The sequence below is a fragment of the Dipteris shenzhenensis genome, chromosome 10 (assembly GCF_047967505.1).
Source record: "Dipteris shenzhenensis isolate YYH24624 ecotype China chromosome 10, Dip_SZ_1.0, whole genome shotgun sequence".
NCBI classification, from domain to species: Eukaryota; Viridiplantae; Streptophyta; class Polypodiopsida; order Gleicheniales; family Dipteridaceae; genus Dipteris; species Dipteris shenzhenensis.
The window spans coordinates 8,253,207-8,276,803 of NC_141605.1; the positions used below are offsets into that span (position 1 = coordinate 8,253,207).

The 23,597-nt window shown below is 43.1% G+C and overlaps 1 protein-coding gene across 1 annotated transcript; it reads left to right on the forward strand.

Moving 5' to 3' along the window:
• Nucleotides 1-1,848: 1,848 nt before the first annotated feature.
• LOC147897357 (oxysterol-binding protein-related protein 4B-like) lies at nt 1,849-4,028 on the forward strand. The gene is made up of 6 exons (XM_087380350.1): nt 1,849-2,461; nt 2,552-2,797; nt 2,905-3,001; nt 3,115-3,406; nt 3,494-3,596; nt 3,697-4,028. Exons 1-6 carry the CDS (start codon nt 2,189-2,191, stop codon nt 3,988-3,990), a joined length of 1,305 nt encoding a protein of 434 aa, XP_087236476.1. The 5' UTR covers nt 1,849-2,188; the 3' UTR covers nt 3,991-4,028.
• Nucleotides 4,029-23,597: the final 19,569 nt, after the last annotated feature.

Consider the following 23,597-nt stretch of genomic DNA (forward strand, 5'->3'; position numbering starts at 1 on the left):
AAGAAAATATTGTAGAGTTTCTTTTTCCCCTTTTCCCATGGGTATAGTTCACCAAGCATTAGAATTTTCAAAACTTCAAAGGATGTGTCCATTCAAACAATTTAGGGTACATATGCTCCCTCTGGAACATGCCCTTAGTTGATCTATATGTCTAATGAACAATATGCACATATATGTTGTGTGTGGTGTACGCGCATCTATTCGTGCACATGGGTGTGCACATGCATCATCCATGCATCCAAGCTCAAGCTTGCATCTATTCATGCCCACATCTAAGTGTATACACATAACGATTTGTGCACACATACTCTTAGATGGATCTATGTCTAATTAACGATTTACACGTCTGTGTTGTGTGCAATGTGCATGTGTCTATTTCATGCGCACATGTGTGCATGCACATACATGCATGTGCATGGGTGCCCATTTGCTATTAGTACAGTGCATGCGTGCAATTGTGCGTGCATGTGTGTGTGTGTGTGTGTGTGTGTGTGTGTGTGTGTGTGTGTGTGTGTGTGTGAACTCCTTATTTGTAAAGAATACCCATATACTCCATGTATGTCCCAAGTCACTAGAAATTTGGTCATTTCAATCATTTGGAGCACCAAGTAGGGTAAAATGAATACAGAAACGAATAAGATTAGCGTGTCAAGCCTAAAGGGAGTCTGGAGTAAGTTCTTAATAATGTGGTGTTACAATAGGCTTCCTTCCTCCATGCCTTAATTGTTGCTATATGTGAGTCAGTTGTCTTTCTGGCTACTGCAAGTCTCCACTGTCAGAACTATTGGGGGAATTGGAAACTGAATGCTCCCACTTAACATCCGTTCTTTTAATTTTATCAAATTAAGGGATTAACACCCCCTCGTGTTCTTATGCCTTTATGCCACATACAAAACTTTACATTGGATGTATTCACTTCATTAGATTCTATAATTGCTAAAGCTTCTTTCCACCTTGAATCTCTATCAGGACATCTATTAGAATGTTCATGAATGAGTTGTTAGATGAGTGTGTGCACGTGTGCTCACACCTTCACGTGAGATATGGAAGTTCACATAGAAAGAGCAAAATTTTACGAGTGGGCACCCGCATCCAAGAGCCACTACCAAGCTGCCCATGCCATGAAGGGACACATCATGTGTGTCTTTATTCGTGCTTCAAATAATTACTCAACTCTATTAGGGAGTTAGTTTGTTTGTTCTTTAGCTCAAAAATGGAAGTTTTGGAAAATGAGAACCCCCATGTGTGAAGCATGCATAGTGTGCTTTTGCAGGTAGTGTAAGTAGACATAGATGTGTATGTGCACATGGGTTTACACACATGTAGTGCGAATACTTGATCAAGTATATTTATATCACACAAGCATGCAGATGCATAGTAGGAATACCTAATCAGATATCTTCCACTATGCTACATATAAATAGTTGATGTCTTTTGTGTGGTGACATAGCTAGACGCGTGTCACTTTGCCGTCAACAAATGTCGACAACTTCCTGCCGACAAACAGATTCTTTATGCGGCCTTTCTAGATGTGGAGGTTGTTCCCATCAAACACGAGTGTTTGGCACAAGACTCATCCTCCCATGGATCCTATCTTGGTGATGATTCAAGCACTCACAATTAAGAGTTATAATACCACGTACCATGAAGTTTTCTAAAAGTGTCAAATGAAGAATGCACACAGAAGTGCCAAATGTCTTATGCTCCTATGCCAGAACTTAATGAAACAATACAAAGTTTGAAGTGTTTTAAGTCATAATTGGTTCGAACCTTGGAGGCATCACCTTCCTGTGCTTGGGTGAATTCCCAAAAATAAAATAAAAATCGGAGGGACCTAAGAATGGAACTGAGGCTTATAAGCATTCTTCTGTCTTGTTATCGAACAATTTCCGTCCATCTTTTCGTTCAAGCTGTCTAGTCCTTGTTTTGGGAGTGTCCGAGTTCCCATTTGAAAGTTTTCCCGTCGGTTCCTCCGTCTGATTAGTTCAAATTTCGATCGAAAATTTCGACGGGCAAATCGGGCGGAATCTCTGATGATTGATCGGAAATCACTTTTTGCGGAGAATTTGTCTTCGACGCCTCTAGGCCCTTTTATCAACGGACAATCTTCAAAAGCTTCAAGCTTTGATCTGCGCATAAGCAAGGGACAAGAACGTTTCTCGTCTTTTTCAGCCAAAGCCACCTCCCTATGGTCGACTTTCGGGAGGCACTTTCCCACGATGAAGACGTGCTTGACTTGCCGAGGGCCAAATCCTTTGAAGCTGCCGCCTTCTCCCCTCGAGTGATCAGCAAGATGGATCCCGTGCAAAGCAGCGATCAGATAGTGATATCACCACCGCTCTCTCTCGACCCAAAGCACGGCGCCGATGCGGGAGAATCAGAAAAGCAGAGAGGCGTGCTTGCACGGCTGATCGATCTCCTGAAAAGTGTGCGTTTGGGGTCTGATATCACCCGATTCCAAGTAAGTAACTTCCCTGCCAACGAACGATTGAAATGAATCAGGTTTTCCTTTCGATTTTATGCTTAACATGAGCAATTTGATCCGTCTCAGGTGCCAGTACAGCTGAACATGCCCAAATCTCAACTTCAAATCTATGGCGAGAGCGTCTACTGCTGCGGGCAGGATTTGCTGAGCCGATGTGCCGAAGGCCACGACTCCTTGCAACGATTTCTCAGGGTTGTAGCCTGGCACATTTCGACAACCAGGCCCCCCCCATTCGCCCAAGCGCCTTTCAATCCCATCCTCGGGGAGACACATCATGTGACGGCCGGAAACCTCAACGTTCTGTTAGAACAGGTTTTTTTCAGCTCTCCCGTAGCTCGGACCCTAATTCAGTCCATACAAAACTGCGTTTAGGTTCAACAACCGACGAAGGCTTTGACCAAAAAGGTTGTGTGTAGCAGGTTTCGCATCACCCCCCTGTCTCAGCTCTGTACGCCACAAACGAAGCGAGCAATATTCGGTTGCAGTGGTGGCATAACGCCTGTCCACGATTTTTAGGTGAGCCATCTCGAATCACAAATTCTTCCTTGAGAGAGGATGTAGTACGCTTTAGGATGGTAGCTGCCGGAGGATAGCTCAAATTAAAAACTAGAGGGGTTTTGGCAAATCAGGGAATTCGGTAGAGGTTGCCGTACAGGGAGAACGAACCCTATGGCTTGATTCGCACGGAGAGGCATACGAGACAACATGCCCGAAACTGTTGATCCGCTTCTTCCCCGTGCTTGGAACGGAATGGGTGGGCAGTACGAAAGTGGTGTGTGACGCGTCGGGCCTGGAAGCAACGGTGGTGTACAAAGGAAAGCCATTCTTCGGCTTGGGAGGGACGGAGGGTCTGGTGACAGGGAACATCAGGGATACGAGCAGCAATCAGGTGCTGTACGAGCTGGAAGGAGCTTGGAACAAGTAAGTTCCCTCATATTGATTTGTTTTAGATTGCAGAGATAGTCGGTCGGAAGCTATGGGACTAAAGCGTTACGTTGGTGTGTAAAGAGTGGTAACGATCAAGGAAGCGAAGACGGGGGAGACGAGCATGTTGTATGATGCGAAGGCAATGCTAACGAATTTGAGGGCACCGGCAGTGCGGGGGGAAAGCGTAAGAGCTTTGTGAATTCACGTCGCTAGCGTTGAAGTCGTTGCTCAGAATGGTGGAAATGGGTGACTAAAATGGTTGTTGAAATCTGCGTTTCTGATAGAATGTTAGTGCAAGTACGATGGAAGCGACGGAGTCGGTGGTGGTGTGGGGGAGGGTGATGAGGAGGATGGTGAGGAGGGAGTGGGAGGAGGCGAGGCAAGAGAAGCAGAGCGTGGAGGAGAGGCAGAGGGCGGCGGCAAAGCAGAGAAAGGACGCCGGGGAGGCCTCCATTCCCAAGCACTTCCAACAGCAATCGCCTCCACCCGCACACCCACCACGTGGCGCTTGGCAATGGCGCCACCTCTCCCTTCCCGTCCCCCTCGCCCCTCTCTTCGTTTCTTACCCCCCTTCCTAATTGTTTTCCCTCTTTCCTCACCAATCTGCTTGCCTTTTCCTTGCATTTTTCTTTCCCTTCCCACATTCCATCGTCTCATTCCTTCCTTCCCACCCTTTATTTCGCTTTTCACATCACATCATTTCATGACTCTTCTCTCGCCACCTCATCCCAACTTCATTGAAGTGTTTATTTAATGGGAGTGTGCATTGGGATTCGGATTCATGGGGTCCTATTTCATGTCAAATCTCGTACCAGCTCGTTAGAGATGCTTTCAAATTTAACTCTACTTTAAGGATGATACAAGTCGAAATATAGGGTTTAACTTAACAATCGGCACTCCAATGTTACTTTACTTATGATTTTTGTTAAATATATATTTGCATATCATATAGTTTTGATTTAGTATTGGCCCTTCTACTCATTTGAAACGTCTTGAAAAGAAGGCATTGTCACTATTAAGACCCTAAGATAAAAAATAGATTTGTTTTTTATAAAGCAAATAGATTTAAAATGGCGATTTGTTGTTCTTTAAAAGTGCCAATGGAATTGAGTTGTTTTTTATCAAAAAATAGAATTAAAAGAGCCAACTTTTTCACATGGTTGGATAAAAAAAGAAAGGACCAAAGTACAAAACAGAAGGCCATCTACTAGGGGTTAACCATTTGTGGTCTACATTGCAACACAACGGAATAAACACTCAATAAATTAAAACACAATAGAAATCCACCAAGCTTGATTCTATCAAAGCATTCATGTCTATTCGGGACATGCTCATATCCTAAAAGTATATTCTTCAACTTAATCAATACCTCATATTCCCTTTGCATGCAATGTTGATCACTCTAAAAGCCAATAGATTTCTAACATCAGACAAACCCAAGAACATTGTAGCCTTGAGGCAATAGCAAAGCCACCCATTGGGCATGCATCACAAACTACACCTTCAATATTCATCCACGTCCTTTGCCTAATCACGCATTCCCAGTAAAGATGTCTAATCTCTTCGATCGCTCCCCTACAAAGGGGACAAGTAGAATTAACATCCACCCATTTACTCATTCCCTCATGAATAGGCCACTAGCTATGCATAATTGTTTGTGGCCAACACTATATTCTTCAACTTAGCCAATACCTCATATTCCCTTTGCACACAGTGTTGATCACTCTAGAAAGCCAATAGATTTCTAACATCCCACAAACCCAAGAACATTGTAGCCTTGAGGCAATAGCAAAGCCACCCATTGGGCATGCATCACAAACTACTTCTTCAATATTCATCCACGTCCTTTGCCTAATCACGCATTCCAAGTAAAGATGTCTAATCTCTTCGATCGCTCCCCTACAAAGGGGACAAGTAGAATTAACATCCACCCATTTACTCATTCCCTCATGAATAGGCAACTAGCTATGCATAATTGTTTGTGGCCAACACTATATTCTTCAACTTAGCCAATACCTCATATTCCCTTTGCACATAGTGTTGATCACTCTAGAAAGCCAATAGATTTCTAACATCCCACAAACCCAAGAACATTGTAGCCTTGAGGCAATAGCAAAGCCACCCATTGGGCATGCATCACAAACTACACCTTCAATGTTCCTCCACGTCCTTTGCCCAATCATGCCGCTCCAAGTAAAGATGTCTAATCTATTCGATCGCTGCCCTACAAAGGGGACAAGTAGAATTAACATCCACCCATCTACTCATTCAACTAGCTATGCATAACCGTTTGTGGCCAACACTACAACACAACATAACAAACACTCAATAAATGAAAACACGATTCGATCAAAGCATTCATGTCCATATGTGACATGCTCATATCCCAAACTATATTCTTCAAGTTAGCCAATACCTCATATTCCCTTTGCACACAGTGTTGATCGCTCTAGAAAGCCAATAGATTTCTAACATCCCACAAACCCAAGAACATTGTAGCCTTGAGGCAATAACAAAGCCACCCATTGGGCATGCATCACAAACTGCACCTTCAATATTCCTCCACGTCCTTTGCCCAATCATGCCACTCCAAGTAAAGATGTCTAATCTATTCGATCGCTCCCCTACAAAGGGGACAAGTAGAATTAACATCCACCCATCTACTCATTCAACTAGCTATGCATAACCGTTTGTGGCCAACACTACAACACAACATAACAAACACTCAATAAATGAAAACACGATTCGATCAAAGCATTCATGTCCATATGTGACATGCTCATATCCCAAACTATATTCTTCAAGTTAGCCAATACCTCATATTCCCTTTGCACACAGTGTTGATCGCTCTAGAAAGCCAATAGATTTCTAACATCCCACAAACCCAAGAACATTGTAGCCTTGAGGCAATAACAAAGCCACCCATTGGGCATGCATCACAAACTGCACCTTCAATATTCCTCCACGTCCTTTGCCCAATCATGCCACTCCAAGTAAAGATGTCTAATCTATTCGATCGCTCCCCTACAAAGGGGACAAGTAGAATTAACATCCACCCATCTACTCATTCAACTAGCTATGCATAACCGTTTGTGGCCAACACTACAACACAACATAACAAACACTCAATAAATGAAAACATGATTCGATCAAAGCATTCATGTCCATATGTGACATGCTCATATCCCAAATTATATTCTTCAAGTTAGCCAATACCTCATATTCCCTTTGCACACAGTGTTGATCACTCTAGAAAGCCAATAGATTTCTAACATCCCACAAACCCAAGAACATTGTAGCCTTGAGGCAATAGCAAAGCCACCCATTGGGCATGCATCACAAACTACACCTTCAATATTACTCCACGTCCTTTGCCCAATCATGCCACTCCAAGTAAAGATGTCTAATCTATTCGACCGCTCCCCTACAAAGGGGACAAGTAGAATTAACATCCACTCATCTACTCATTCAACTAGCTATGCATAACCGTTTGTGGCCAACACTACAACACAACATAACAAACACTCAATAAATGAAAACATGATTCGATCAAAGCATTCATGTCCATATGTGACATGCTCATATCCCAAACTATATTCTTCAAGTTAGCCAATACCTCATATTCCCTTTGCACACAGTGTTGATCACTCTAGAAAGCCAATAGATTTCTAACATCCCACAAACCCAAGAACATTGTAGCCTTGAGGCAATAGCAAAGCCACCCATTGGGCATGCATCACAAACTACACCTTCAATATTCCTCCACGTCCTTTGCCCAATCATGCCACTCCAAGTAAAGATGTCTAATCTATTCGATCGCTCTCCTACAAAGGGGACAAGTAGAATATAGATCCACTCATCTACTCATTCAACTAGCTATGCATAACTGTTTGTGGCCAACACTACAACACAACATAACAAACACTCAATAAATGAAAACATGATTCTATCAAAGCATTGATGTCCATATGTGACATGCTCATATCCCAAACTATATTCTTCAACTTAACCAATACGTCATGTTCCCTTTGCACACAATGTTGATCTCTAGTTCGTTGACCCGTCTCCGTCGTTGCCTTCCATGCACAGGAGCTTCTCTCTCTATCTTCTCACTCACTTGCCTCTCTCTCTCTCTCTCTCTCTCTCTCTCTCGTCTCTCTCTTCCACGTCTCTCTCTTCATCGGCACCACTCCCGATCATATCGCATCCTCTCCGAACCCAACACAAACCAAATAAAGATAAAATCTATTTTGTTGATTTTTCATATCAATCGACATGTAGAATAGTTATAGAACTAGCTGCCTTAGAGGAGATAATCCAAAAAAAGCCAATCTTAAAAATTCTCGATTAGTTTCCAATCAACGTCAGTCCCTATGAAACCTATGATCGAAATTCATCTCAGACATATCGACACTTGTTCTATTGTTTGATAGAGAGCAGATTCACTCTTGTTGAGTCACTTGGCACTTTGGTTTACTGATTCAAGACAGTTGCACCTTTGTACTCACATGCCACCTTGTAAAGTCACTAGTTGACTATTTTGGCATTCGGTTATGCACCACTTCTTCAAGCCTTGTAAAGCCTATGGCTATCACCAGGAATTGGTTCTATTTGTATACAGGTTTTGATTCTTGGTGCACCATGGTGAAATCACATGATGATGTCATATTTCTTTATCAGAGTAGCAGGCTCGATGATAACAACTATGGAATTGGAAGTTCAAAAGGCTGAACATTTTTCAACTAAAGACCTTGTGGGACATTGTCACGAAAGATGAAAAGAGACTTGATCCTACCTCAACAACTCTTACTGCAAATCAACAACTAGCGCTCACAAAGCAATAGAAAGAGTGGGATACCAAGGCTCAACTTGCCTTGAATATCATCAACTTCAATGTGGAGGATATGATGATCCCTCTTCTTCATGAGCAGACCTCAGCTGTACTTGCTTGGAAGGGTTTGGAAAGGAGGTACAATGCCAACAACATGTCACGGATTCTCTTATTGGAGAATCAACTGAACAACAATCCAATGCTTCCAAATGAATTAGGTCCTGACTCCTGGCTTCTTACTCAGATTGAAGGACCTTGGCAATCAGCTCACATCACTTGGGCACAGGGTCAAACAAGCAAGACTAGTTGAGCTTGCCATCAATGGACTTGGACTAGATTATGGGCAGTTTGTGATTGCATCAGTCACTAGCGATGCACCTCCAACATTTTAACTCGTGTTAGACATGCTGATGCAGGAGCAATCGAGACGTGGTCTCAAAATTGATTCGAGGAATCGTGACACTGCCTTCATAGCAAGAGGAGGTGCAAGAGGGTCATACAGAGGAAAAGGCAAGAATTTTGGACGCTCTAGCAATCAAGGCAGAGATCAGTGCCAGGGCAAATAGTTTCCATCTTCATCGACTCGGATGGTCTTTCCATACAGAGGGGGACATGGAATCCTACAGGTAGAGGTAACTCTAGAAGAGGAGAAAATCAAGGAAGTACTTTTAGACGCAAGGGAAATTGCAACTATTGTGGCATTCCAGGTCATTGAGAACCAAAATGTAGAAAGAAACAAAGGGATTTCTGCGATGCGGGCCGGTCAAACAGGTCTCACAACCCTCATCGAGGCAATTATCATCAATGTCAATCCTCCCACTATGCCTATGATGAAGACAACTCTCGGGACTATCAACACAAAGTTCTCATATCATAGTCTACATCTCAGACACAGAAGGATGAGGAGACATGGTGGTTTGACTCTGGTGTGAGCAACCACATGACACATGAGAAAGAATGGTTCCTTGATCTCTGTCCCAATCGGAACCCAAGAGAGAACATAGTGATGGGGGATGACACTGTGGGGGTTAAAGGCTACAATACTCAAACACACACACACATATATATATATGAATGACATTGAAGATTAGGGTGTTTTGCACCACCAAAAGTTGTGCGGCTCTCTTCTGGCTCTCCCTCTTCCATTCCGCTTCTGTTGAGAGAACTCTCAACTGGTATTAGAGCCTAGGTGGTCTATCTGACGCTTGTGAGTGGTCTAGCTGAGCCCAGGAGATCATTCTGCATCCATACAGCTGTGTAGGTGGCATTTACAACTTTGTGAAAGCCTGTGGGTTCTTGTTTAGCTGCCCAAGTGGTATTTGAACCTTGTGGAAGCCTTTTGGTGGTTTTGGAAGTCTTTGGAGTGGGTTTTTGAGCAAAAAACGTGGTTTTGAGAGCCAGTGACGAATTTCTTGTCTAGTGTGTTGGAACTCAAGTTTACTTCCAAGATGCACACAACTTGTCTTTCCATCGTCATAAGTGGGGAACCAATCCCTATGGTAACATGGAATGAAGCACCAGAATCCAAAATCCAACCCTAGGAATATGCATCATCTGAAGTGGTAAGCAACTCTACATGCAGAGTAGACATGAAGAGAATGTCATTGTCACTATCATCAGTGGTTGGATTGATGTCCTCAATCTTCACTTTTCCTTTATCCTCCCTTGGACTCTCTTCCTTCTTATTTGCACCCCAATTTGCATTCTTTTTTTTATCCTTTTACTCTCTTTTTATCTTGTAGCAATCCTTTTTCATGTGGCCTTTCTCAGCACAATGGTAACACTCAATGTTCTGTGCCTTCGATTTGCTACGAGACTTTCCTCTTTCTTGGGAACTCCCCCTAAACTGTGATCTTCCCCTTTGCACATTTAAGGCGGCATCCTGCTTTTTGCCATCCATAGACTTCCGTCTAATCTCCTATCGCTAGTGAAAATAGCCGTGGATGTCTCAAAACCTGGGCATCACTACATAATAGGACTCAACAAGAAAATCTGCAAATATCTCTCTTCTGCTAGAACTCTGAAATCCTAATCGGCGACGGATGTGAAACTAGGAGTCAACCCTTGCAATTTACCAGCAAATAAACCTTAGGTTACTTAGAACTTAGCAGAAATACCACATGGCAAAAATCTAGAACCTTAGAATAGAAGATGAATTTGTAGACACAAAGTATCACAAATCTGCAAAAGCTCTACACAATTTCCCGAAGCTTGCAAGTAGATACTTTAGCCCATCCTTGATCCACCGTAATAGACAAAATCTGAGATGGAAGCCTATGCGAGCGGGCTCGGAACCACGGGCATCTGGATGTAGGGAGAGCTCAAAGAGACGGAGCTTCTCTAAATATCTACAGAGTCACGCAAGAGCTGATAGATAGGGGTTTTCAGACCTCTAGAATGCAATGGAGTAGATGGTTTAGGAAATTGTGGTCCCAATCCCTGGGTCCAACACACGGGTTGAAAAACTTTTTTGCAAAGAGATCTATTTGTAAACACCAGCGGACTGCAAATGATTAGCAACATTGAAGTTTTAGGACCTCCTGAGTCCAACCGCAACAACTAATAGATCTGCGAATGGCTATGATAGCTATTAGACTGGACATTGCATTTGTAGTGGGAGGTGTCGGTCGGTATATGGCTAATTTAGGAAAGAGGCATTGGGAGGCAGTTAAATGCATCATGAGGTACATGAGCGGTACTAAGGAGATGTGCATATGATTTGGCAGAGGAGAGATGCGTGTACTTGGGTACACAGATTCAGACTATGCAGGGCATGTGGATAGCAGAAAATCCACTTCTAGTTATGGGTTCACCTTTGCAGGTGGTGTAGTATCATGGATGTCTCGTGCACAGACGTGCATTACTTTATCTACCATATGTTGAGATATCGAGCTCTACTCGTGATATGCCAGGGTGACCGTTGTGCATTTATGTCACCGACTTGTTAGCTGCAGATGCGGTTGGTTCACCGCCCATGAATAATAGCTAGATGACAACTATCCTTATGTACTCTAGTTTGTGGCTCAGTTAGTATGCCACCTTAGTTAGCTGAGTTTGGTTTGAGACCCACATATAGGGTTCTTCTATTTCTTTGTAGTAGAGTTCTTTTGGCTTTCACAACTAAGAAGAGGAAAACTGTTTTCAACCTCCTTCTTTGTGTGTATTCCCCCATTGTGTATGTGAGAAAGCCGCAAGTGAAACTCCTTCCTTCTCTCCCACTATCTTCACATGGTATCAGAGCTTGGTTCGTGGTAAGGAGCTCAAGAAAGCAAACCAAGTTCGCGGTGTCCTGGTAAGAGGACCAGTGTTGCCTTCCTTTTTCGAGTTTGGGAGCAAATCTCTGCAGGTAGCACAGCCGGAAAGTGCAAGAGTGCATTGTCTCAAATTGAGACGCCCTTCGCGGTGTGGCCATTTCGAGGCCCGTTTTGGAGGCGAAAGTTCTCCGCAAGCACTGAGAAAAAGGCCCTGTTTTTGCTGTGCGACCACTACTCTGCAGGTCGGTGAAAAGTTGCCATAGAAATTGCATCGTATGCCTGTGCGCAGAGATATTGGGAGTTATAGAATCATCCTTATTGCCTATTCATGCAGAATCGTCACTAGGAAGTGACTGTGTGGTCAAATATCACTTTCGTCAGTTTTGTAGATTTGCCCTAGTGAGGCAGAAGCTGTGTTTTTTTGCAATGACAGAATATTTTGTAGTGTTCTGTAATGGTGTTTGATTCTCTTTCACAGATTGTCACTGAAAAGCTTGACAAGAACAACTTCCAAGCATGGAAGTTTAGAATGACGAATTTCCTTATGGGAAAAGGCTATTAGGAGTTCATTACAGGAAATGAAGAAGAACCAGTTCTTCCTAATGTTCCCAATCAACAGGAAATGCAGGCATTTAAAGGATGGCATGAGAGAGCAAGAAAAGTTATGTACTGGCTGTCTATCAGTATTTGAGATTCTATGATTGTGCATATTCAGGAATGCAAGTACGCCAAAGGAGGCATGGGATACTTTGGTAAAAATGTACAGCACAAATACGGAAGCCAGGAAAATGTAGCTCAAGCACGAGTTGCACAATGTGCAGAGAGAAAATATGAGCATCAATGACTACCACATGAAGGTGAAGAAAATTGCAAATACACTTGCTTCCATTGGGTCGCCAGTGGAAGATGATGATTTAGTTTCTGTGACCTTGAATGGTCTAGGAAAGGATTATGCATAGTTCCGGACATCCATTGCTGTCCGTGAAAAATTTCCTGATTTTGAGGAGTTGTTTTCTCTTCTAATTTCTGAAGAGCAGAGAAATGGTGGTGCATCTTCTTCAGGAGGAACTTCAAAAGAAACTGTCTTCTACTTAAATGTTGGAAGAGGTAGAGGCAGAGGTAGAGCAGGCCGATCTGGAGGCCGTGGTAGAAATCAGAATATGCGGCAAACTCAAGAAAACCAGTCCTATGGAGGAGGACGTGGTAACTCTAGAGGCAGGGGGAGCCAAAGAGGTCATGGTGGATGGCAGAGAGGCCAAAATGCAAACAGCAATGTTGAATGCTACTACTATGGTAAAATGGGTCATATGGCTAAAGACTGCTATAAAAAGTAGAATGACATCATGAATGGAAAATTGCACCAAGGGAATTATGCATCTTCTAGTAGACAGGGTGATGACAAAAATGAGCATCTGTTTATGGTGCAACACATGACCAATTCTGTGACAAGTGTAGAAGAAAGCAATGATGTGTGGTATGTTGAATCAGGTGCGCCAAACCACATGACAGGTCATGCAGAATGGATGCAGGATGCAAGGAAAATGGAAAGACCAGGATTTGTGGAGACTGGTGATGATATTGCACATCCTATTGTGCAGATTGGTAAAATTCCTTTGTCTATGCAGGATGGGAAAAAGAAATACCTGTCTAATGTATTTCATGTCCCAAATATCACCAAGAACCTAGTTTCTGTTGGTCAAATGGTTGAGCAGGGCTTGCAGGTCAGATTTAATCCTCATGGATGCTTTGTTGAGGATATGAAAAATAATGGTCGCTTGATAGCAAAAGGAAAGAAGAAGGGCAAGATGTTTACATTGGATGCGGACATGCCTGAATTGAGTGCAGCAATGTTTGCACATGGGACCGGTGTAGTTGTAGATATTAATATCTGGCATAAACGCATTGGTCATGTTAATGTACAGTGACTTAAATCAATGCAGGCCCAAAATATTGTTGCAGGATTGCCTAAATTCAAGGTTGCAGAAATGCATAAGGTATGTGAGGGCTATCAATTTGGAAAACAGGCAAGGAAACCATTTGCTAGACATGTTCAAGAGAGTAAGAAGCCATTGGAATTAATCCACTTTGATGTGTGGACTACTAAAGCTGCATCTATTGGAGGCTGTCATTATTTTGTCACTTTTATTGATGACTACAGCAGAAAAGTTTGGGTGTATTTTATGAAAAAGAAAAGTGAAGTGTTTGGGCATTTCAAAGCTTTTAAAGCTATGGTTGAAAAAGAAACAGGCCTGCAAATAAAATGCCTAAGGTCAAATGGAGGGGGAGAGTACCTCTCAAATGAGTTTGCAAGGTTCTTGCAGGAGCATGGCATAAAGCAGCAATATTCATGCAGTCATACCCCACAGCAAAATGGACTTGCAGAAAGGAAAAACAGGCATATTGGAGAGGTATCTTGGGCCATGCTAAATGAAAAAGACCTACCAGATTATTATTGGGCTGAAGCAATTGCTACAGCAGTTTACATAATGAACAGGACTCCCACTGCAGCAATACATGGCATGACGCCAGAGGAGATGTATACTGGTAGGAAACCAGATATTTCTCATTTGAAAATTTTTGGTTGCATTGCCTATGTTCATGTGCCAGATGAGTTGAGGTCCAAGTTGGATCCAAAAGCTGAGAAGTGCATCTTTATTGGTTATTCTCTGCAGCAGAAAGGGTATAGATGCTATAACCCTTCTACTCGTAAGTTTACAGTGAGCAAAGATGTTTTTGATGAGATGAGCAGCTGGTATAAACCAGTAAATGTGATTGATGATGTAGATGTACAAAATGGTAATGCTGCACAGAATTCATAGCAGCAATCACAAAATATTAGTGGACCTGCAGTGTCCTCTAGCCGTGGTTCACATACTTCGCCATGGACAGGCAGATTGAGATCAGGAGAATCTCCTCAAAGCAATGCAGATAGTGGTATGCAGGTATCACGAAAAGGAAAAGAGAAGGTAGATCAGCCCATGTTTGATGTGAATGCAGGTCACTCTTATGTGGATGGTGAATCCAGTGGCTCAGAACAGAGCATTGATGATGAGTTGGGTATTCCTTCTGTTGTTACACCTGGAGTAAGGAAGACCAGGGATGTTTTGAGAGCACCTGGAAGTGAGCCTATTTTCCATAGGTCTACCAGAGCTAGGTATCCTGTGGATAGGCTGAAATATGATGGATTTACAGCCATTCACCATGCCTATATGGTCAAAGTGATACAGGAACTAGAACCCACTTCTTTTGAGCAAGCCATGGGAAAAGAAAAATGGGAGAAAGCCATGGATGAAGAAATGGATGCCTTGGAAGCAAATGCTACATGGGAATTGGTGCCTTTGCCTAAAGACAAGAATGCAATTGGCTGTAAGTGGGTTTATAAGGTGAAGCACAATGCAGATGGTTCTGTGAACAGATACAAGGCAAGATTAGTTGTCAAGGGGTATGCACAGACATATGGCAGTGATTATGAACAAACATTTAGTCCGGTTGCAAGGATGGCAATTGTAAGAGCAGTCATTGCTATGGCTGCATCAAAGGAATGGTCTTTACATCAGATGGATGTAAAGAATGCATTCTTGCATGGTGATTTGCAAGAAGAGGTCTTTATGGAGCAGCCACCAGGTTATGTTCATGCTGTTCATCCTGAGTTTGTTTGCAGGTTGAAGAAAGCCTTGTATGGCTTGAAGTAAGTACCTAGAGCATGGTCTGCTGACCAGATAGGACAATATCTTGTCACTATTGGCTTTTAGATTTCCAAGGTAGATTTCTCACTTTATGTGAGAAAAATAGAGAAAGGTATTATGCTGCTTGTCATTTATGTTGATGATTTGATCATCACAGGTGATAGTGATGAAGATATCCTTCATGTGAAAATGCTATTGAAGCAGAAGTTTGAGATGAAGGATTTGGGAGAGCTGTGTTATTTCTTGGGCATCGAGGTGATTAGATCACGAAGTGGGATATGGCTCTTGCAGAGGCAGTATGGATTGGACATGCTGTCCAAATATGGGATGACAGGCTGTAAGCCTATTTCAGTTCCTTTGAAGCAGAATGTGAAGCTGAGCGCAGATGCAGGTGAGCTTCTGGAAGACCCTACTATGTACAGACGCATAGTAGGAAGTTTGATTTATATGACTATTACCAGGCCAGATTTGAGCTATGCTGTTGGATTGATAAGTCAGTTTATGCAGGCTCCAAGGAAACCACATTTGGATGCAGCTAGACGCATACTCAGGTATGTGAAGTCCACATTGCAGTATGGACTATTTTATGAGATTGGGGTTCAGATACAGTTGCATGGATACACTGATGCTGATTGGGCTGGTAGTATTTCTGATAGATGATATACTAGTGGATATGTGTTCTCTTTTGGGAGTGCTGCAGTCACTTGGAGCAGCAAGAAACAGCCTACAGTTGCCTTGTCGAGCACAGAGGTTGAGTATAGGGGTGCATCAATGGCTGCATGTGAGGTAGCTTGGTTGCATAAGCTACTTTATGATATGCATCAGTCTACAGATGGGCCAGTTGTCATTTATTGTGACAACATGAGCAGTATACACTTGGCAAATAACCTAGTCTATCGTGCTAGAACAAAGCACATTGAGGTGCATTATCACTATGTGCGGGAGAAGGTTTTACTAGGTCTTATTGATCTAGTTTATGTCAGCAGAGAGGATCAAGTAGCTGACATATTCATGAAGGCATTGGGTGCAGAGAAGCTGTGCAAATTCAAAGACCTGCTTGGTGTGCAGGAATTGGGGATTGAGGTCGAGGGGGAGTGTTGAGATATCGAGCTCTACTCATGATATGCCAGGGTGATCGTTGTGCATTTATGTCACCGACTTGTTAGTTGCAGATGCAGTTGGTACACCGCCCATGAATAATAGCTAGATGATAGCTATCCTTATGTACTCTAGTTCGTGGCTCAGTTAGTATGCCACCTTAGTTAGCTGAGTTTGGTTTGAGACCCGCATATAGGGTTCTTCTATTTCTTTGTACTAGAGTTCTTTTGGCTTTCACAACTAAGAAGAGGAAAACTGTTTTCAGCCTCCACCTTTGTGTGTATTCCTCCATTATGTATGTGAGAAAGCCGCAAGTGAGACTCCTTCCTTCTCTCCCACTATCTTCACACCTTAGAGGTTGAGTATGTTGCAGCCACATAGGGTTTCAAGGAGGCTATATGGCTTGATCAGGATCTGGTCCTTCATGCAAAGAACAAATACATTGAGGTTAGGTACCATTTCATCAGGGCGGTACTTGAGGACAAGCATATACTAGAGCTTGTCAAGGTTCATATAGATGATAACCCTGCAGATATGCTGACGAAGAGTATACCTAGTCAGCGGCGGTTTGAGTATTGTCATGTATTTGTTGGAGGTGGTGGCCTTCACCCCTCGGTTGGCTAAAATGGAGCATGGTTTGTGTATGGAGCTAGCGCACTATCAACACATGGCAATTTGATGGGAGACTTATCCCATATGCATTGGTGCCCCCTTGGGGTGCTTGAATATAAAAAGACTTGTTTGTCCTCTCTCTCTAATCCCTCTCGGGACTTTTTGGAAGGAGAGAGAGGCTCTATTGCATGGCTAGCGGTGGGGTTTGGGACCTCCCGTACCCGATGTACACGTGGTGACTTTTGCACCAACATGGTATCAAAGCAGTCAATTAGACTGTGGATTGTGTGGAAATTTGACATGGCCCCTGTGTGGGCAACATGTGGTAGTTGTGGGCTCTTTGGCGACGAATTGTTGCGATCCGTGCGGTGACTTGAACTGTGACTTCATGATCAGTGTCATGGCAATACCTCTTCATCTCTAGACGCGTGTATCTCCTTGTGGACTTTGGCATCTGTGCTACCCGTGGTGTTTGGTGGCACAGTTGGCTTTTGTTTGGTGGTCCGGTCTTGTGTTGTCCGTGACCAGGTTTGGTCAGTTCCACGGTTTGTTTACCTTGAGGTTTGTCCATGGGGGTTGTTGGAGGTGGTGGCCTTCACCCCTCGACTAGCTAAAATGGAGCATGGTTTGTGTATGGAGCTCGCGCGCTGTCGACACATGGCAAGTTGATGGGAGACTAATCCCATATGCATTGGTGCCCCCTTGGGGGGCTTGAATATAAAAAGACTTGTTTGTCCTCTCTCTCTAATCCCTCCCGGGACTTTTTGGGAGGAGAGAGAGGCTCTATTGCATGGCTAGGGGGTGAGGTTTGGGACCCCCCGTACTCGGTACACATGTGGTGACTTTTGTGCCAATAGTATTGATGGGCATAGGATACTATGTCCACTGGTTGTTCTCCCTTAAAGGCACATTGGCCTTTAAGTGGGAGGTTGTGGGGGTAAAAGTTATTGTACCTTAACCCCGATTATGTACAATACTCAAACATATATATATATATATATATGGATGACATAGAAGGTTAGGGTGTTTTGCACCCACCAAAACTTATGTAGCTCTCTTTTGTCTCTTCCTCTCTCTCACCCTCTTCCGTTCCGCTTTCGTTGAGAGCACTCTTAGACACATCCCACAAAATCAAAGGGATCGGTAGCATACCCTTGCACAGTAATGCAGGCACTGCAAGGAGAATTGGAGATCCATTCTATGTCCCCACAATGGCACATAACCTTCTCTATATTGGACACTGAGAGTGATATGGAAGTCATATTCAAGGAATAGGGTTGTCCCTCCCTTCAAAATGTGACTTGTATAAAAGGCCAAGTAGTTGACTTTGGTCTTCATTGTTGTATGCAACCTTTGAGAAATATAAGCTCTCTTCTTGCTCATGTGTCGAGATTGAGGTTTGCTTGCTCTCCTTGTTTGCCTTTGGTGTTTGCCATGATTCCCCTTCACCTTCATCTCCTTCTCCATTCCCTTCCATTCTTCCCTTCCCCTTCACCTTCATCTCCTTCTCCATCCCATTCCCCTCTTCCCTCCTCCTCCTCTCTCTCTTTCTCACCTCCTTCTTATTGGTGGAAACCCTATTGCAATGATCTGGTAGGCATTCGGTGACAAAAGGGAAGGCTTCACTATGCAAGGCTCCCACAAGGAGTAGCACAGGAGTGAGGAGCTCCATCGGCACACTTACAGCACATCCCCATGACATGTGTGTCTCCGCCAGACCACACATCTTTGGCACCGCTACCGGGGAGAACGAGGTATGATTTTGTGTTTGTTTAGCTTCCTCCCGTAAAAACCCATTGCACATGACCTAAGTGGAGACTAGGAGTGGATTTGAAGTGGAAAGAGTGATTTTAGAGTAGAAAAGCTTACTTTTCAACTTTTTGCCCATAAAGCCATTTTCATGCATTTGAGCTTGTTTTTGATTGTTTCTTGATGTTTGTTTATACAAAAGGTAGCTAGAATGATTGCTAAGCTGGTTCTAGTATCAAATCCAACTAAAAACACTTGAAAATGAAGATTATAGTGGAATTTTGAAGTGGTTTTGGGTGGTTGATAGTTCAACTTGTAGGAATCACTCGTTTGTGTGCCAAAAGTCATTATTTTGTGATGCTTTTGTGTTTGTGGTAGGTAGTTTAGGTCCTTAACATCCCCCTATGCACAAAAACTTGGAATAGAACTTGAAGAACCGCTAGGAATCATCAAAAGAGAGTTGGTGACACTGCATGTTTCCAGACATTTCCTATCTCGTCGACCCGTCGGCATAGCTCAGTATTCGGTTGCCTTAGTCTCTATCCTGCCGACTGAGACATGTCAGTTACCTAACCCGCTGCCTTAAATATTGTTAAGGATGGCGTAAATTGTGCCATACCCCTAGGGCATTAGGGGCAAAACCCGACCCTATCAGACTTCTTTTTCAAGAAGTAGATCCAAGTCTTCCATGAGTGATCATTGATGAAGTTCATGAAGTACAAAGCCTTGCCAAGAGACGGTATAGTAGTCAAACCCCATAGATATGAATGAATGATCTGAAGAACATTGGTACTTTGAGCCAAAGATGTTGGAAAGGGATATGTATGTTGTTTACCCATGCAACAAGCCTCACATAGACCTCTGTAAAAGTACAATTGTGGAAACCCCTATACCATGTTTGTCTTTTTGAGGGCTACAAGGCTTCTTAAGTTGAGGTGATCATATCTCTTATGCCACAATGTACTCAAATAGTCATCTCGATTCTAATGATGAGCTATTAGGGCTCTCTAGATTGGAATGCCAAAAGAAATCTTGAACATTCTTCCAATCTTGACACCCTGAGCAGTGATGGATTTGCAACTCTTGAACTCTCTCAAGGTGCATCCATACTTGTTGAACATCATGTATATCTTCATGTTCATGTTCAATACAACTTAGTGTACAGGTAGCTATATCGTGTGCACTCCTCTCTCTCTCTCCCTCTCTCACTTCCGCTATCATGGTATCAAAGCCGATGGTTCTCCCACTCCCTTCATGAGTGTCAAGCCCTCCTTTATCCTCTGTTGAGAGTTTTTCATGAGAGAGAGTGCAAGACCTTACTTCCATTAAGGCATTAAGCCCTTGCTTCCATTAAGGCACTAAGCCCTTGCTTCCATCAAGGCACAAGCCCTCTCTTTGAGGCAACATCATCACTTCTCTAGCTCTCATCATAGAGCTCCTTCTCACCTCCTATTTTGTTTAAGAAGCTCAAGATTCTACCTCATGGAGCTAGAGATATGACCGTTATGTGTTTAGAGATGTTTACTGATGTGATGAGAGAGGTTCACTCTCTGCTTTCTTTGAGAGAGGGTTTGTAAGGTTTCATGAGGCTTTGCAAGGAGGTAGAGAGAGTTGTTGCAGCCATTTTGGGTTTCCCCTCTAGTTTTTGTTTCAAGATCAAGTGCATTCTCTCAAGGAACAAAAATTTCAAAGCCGTCTTCTCCTGTGTACCCAGTTCCTGTAAGATAGCACTGGACTCTATTGATGTCAAGAATCCTGAAGTAGCTAAAATAGACCTTAGTCAAGTCTTCTTCCACCAAGTGGAGGACAGAGGCAGAGAGAGGACCCTACAGTGTGAGGAGAGAATGTTCATTATGAATGTGCTAGTCGACGTTTCCTCCAGTAGCCTTGAACGGTTTCAAATGGGAATCCATGTGTGCAAGGTCTTTCTCTAAAAAACAAACATTTACCACTAGAGAGTGTCCCCATCCCAAGGCTGAGTGCAGCGATGTCTCCTACCACAGGCTTGCTTTAACAACCAAGAATGGTTGCATCAATCTCCATCAATGAGGATGCCCTCAAAGACCTTCCATCAATAGCTTTCGGCATCTTTGATGACTTAAAGCAGTCTCTTAGCCATGCTCTCTACCACTGGCACAATACGTCAAGCTCTCAGCCATAAGGAGACCTTGTGTGAGAGACCTTTCGGCAACCCTTTATCGACCAACATGCTTTCAAAGCCCCGCTAACAAAACGACCTTGGCCACACAAATGAACGGAGCCCATGACTCCACAATAGATTGTAGCTGGTAGCTAGCTTGTAAAGCAACCACAACTCAGTGAACACCTACAAACCAGCTTCTACCATAGATGAGTGTGGAAATCTCCCATAGATAATGTCCACTTGTAGAATTTGCTACAACCCCTTTGTAGTTAGAGGTAGGATTCTTCAGACAATAAGCAAGAATGGAAATCTCCCATAGACCTAGACCAGACATAGGCTCCCTTCGCTTTGCTCTCTCTTCTTCCTTGAGTTTGGCATGGAGAGGAGATATTAATTGAGACACTAGAATTTTCAATGGATAGATTTCCTCCCTTCCTATACATGAATATATTGGTTGGGTTTGCTTTGGCTACACCAAACGGGATTTGGATACATCGATCCGACATTATAATTAATTGTAGGCTTTTCCCACTATTTTTTTTTGCTAAAAGAGAATACTTTATTAAAAAAACCAAGGAGAATAACAATGGTGAAAGGATATTGAGAACCATACCCAGCCATGGGTTGCAATAAGGTGGAAAATTAGAAATAATCCTAGGCCCCAACTAAACTCCAACAGGGGTGCACCTAGCTGCTAATAAACTCACACCTCACTCCACTCAAAATAGCTACAATTAGATGTAATTCCAAGATGATTTAGAGCTCGAAGAGCCACCTCTATCCATATCATAAGGGAACTGACTAAACCAATGCACTTCCCAACTAAAGAAGGCCATGCCACTTGAAACCCAAAGTTGAAGAAAAGAGCCATGGGGGAGCCAATGGAGGATACCTGCTTGTTGCCTATAGATGAAATGCCCATAATCTAAGAGCCACCTCTATCCATATCATAAGGGAACTGACTGAACCAATGCACTTCCCAACTAAAGAAGGCCATGCCACTTGAAACCCAAAGTTGAAGAAAAGAGCCATGGGGGAGCCAATGGAGGATACCTGCTTGTTGCCTATAGATGAAATGCCCATAATCTAAGAGGCTGGTTGGCCTCCTATGGGTGTCTTTGGTAAAGGGATAGGAACACGAGCTACTGGCACTTGGAAAGAGTGTCCTCATAATTATCCTGAGCCATAGGCACAGGCACGGAATAGGTGTTAGGTCATTGCGAAGATGATAAACCTTTTGTGCAATATTTATAAGTGTAATGACATATGAGATTATGCATCTGTGGACTCCTCCCAAATTGGGGAAAAACATATTCTTAATTCTGCTAGGTTTCTGTTGACTCTTACTCCTAACCTACCACCAGCGAGAGCATTTCTGCTAGATCTCCCTTGAAGGACTGCCAACTGCCAATCAACCACCCCTTTAAGGCTGCTTGGGGAGAAAGGCTAAACCTTCCAAAAAGTGACACAGTCCGGTACTAGATGCCAATGAAGAAATCTACACATCGTCTATGTTGATGACGTCTCATTTTTTATTAGATTAAACAGCAATAGAAGAGAGGAAGGATGTTGCAAAGGGATAAGGGAGGAGAAAATACAAAAATAGCAAGGTAGCGGCAAAAAGGAGGGGAAACCTTTTGAGAAGTGAATGGAGAGTAGTATGATAGTTGTTGCCCGAGCAACTTAAGAGTTGCAAATGGCAGCTACAGTTGTTGCGTGCATTGACACAAGGAGGGAAGGGGGCTTGAGAAGGGCACCAAGGGGGGTAGAGTGGTAGAAATATTATTTCCTAGTGGTCAATAAGGGGCTAGGAGCACTTTTTCCCTTTATACAGTTTCCCCCCCAACCTCAGTTAGAGGTTGTTAGGGTCCATCCTAGGATCTTGTCCACCTACAAGATCAACCTCTAACTGAGGTTAGTTTAGGGGGGGGACCTTATAAAGGGAAAAAGAGCCCCTAGCCTCTCATTACATTGGCCACTGCCTTAGGAAACAATATTTCCAACTCCCCCTAGAGTGACAATGTCACAATGTACAACGATTTGGATGAGGTAATTCTTTGGTGAAAAGATTTGCATTTGGTTGTGTAGTACAGAAGACCAAGCTAATCTCCCCTGGATGTAGCATCTCCCTGACATAGGGAGCAATTGGAGTCAATGCTATGGTTGACCCTTTAGTTTTCACAATGGGCTTCTAGCTCCTGTAGCATCAATCAAAGGGAAAGATCCCTACTGACCTTGTTGAAAGAAGTCGAAGTAGTCGTAGGAATCTTGCTGGGCGGCTATGGAAGACATGAAGTCTTTTTCTCTTTCTCTCTTGGATCTCTCTCTCTCACAAGCAAGGTCTCTCCCTATCTCTCACACTCCAAGCTAGAATCTCTCAAATAACTCACTGAGTCTCTCAAAGAAGATCTCACGGAAAAAAGGACGGAAACTCAAAGAGAATACCTCTGAAGGATGGAAAAATCTCTCACATGAATGAAATTCTCTCTTTTATCAATGGAATGAAAGGATGCTTACTCAATCACACTCTCAATCAATCTCAATCTATCACTCTCTCTCTCACGTGGATCATAATGCCTAAGGGCAAGGCAAGGGATCTCTGATACCAAGACAAAATATGAAGAGGGGAGAGGAGAAGAGTGGAGATGAGGAGAGAGAGCACACCACAAATGACTATGTGTACACTAGATTTAGTTAAAAATGTAGAATATATACAAACCCATTTAGGGTTAGGGTTAGCGCATCTAACCCTTTCCTTTATAGCATTCTATAAGTGTTAGTACTATTCACATATGATCACATGATGCTGAGC

Coding starts and splice junctions, on each gene's coding strand:
- LOC147897357 (XM_087380350.1), top strand. CDS start 2,189: ATGGTCGACTTTCGGGAGGCACTTTCCCACGATGAAGACGTGCTTGAC. Junction 3,002..3,114: donor CGCCTGTCCACGATTTTTAG/GTGAGCCATCTC, acceptor TTGGCAAATCAG/GGAATTCGGTAGAGGTTGCC. Junction 3,597..3,696: donor CGGCAGTGCGGGGGGAAAGC/GTAAGAGCTTTG, acceptor CGTTTCTGATAG/AATGTTAGTGCAAGTACGAT.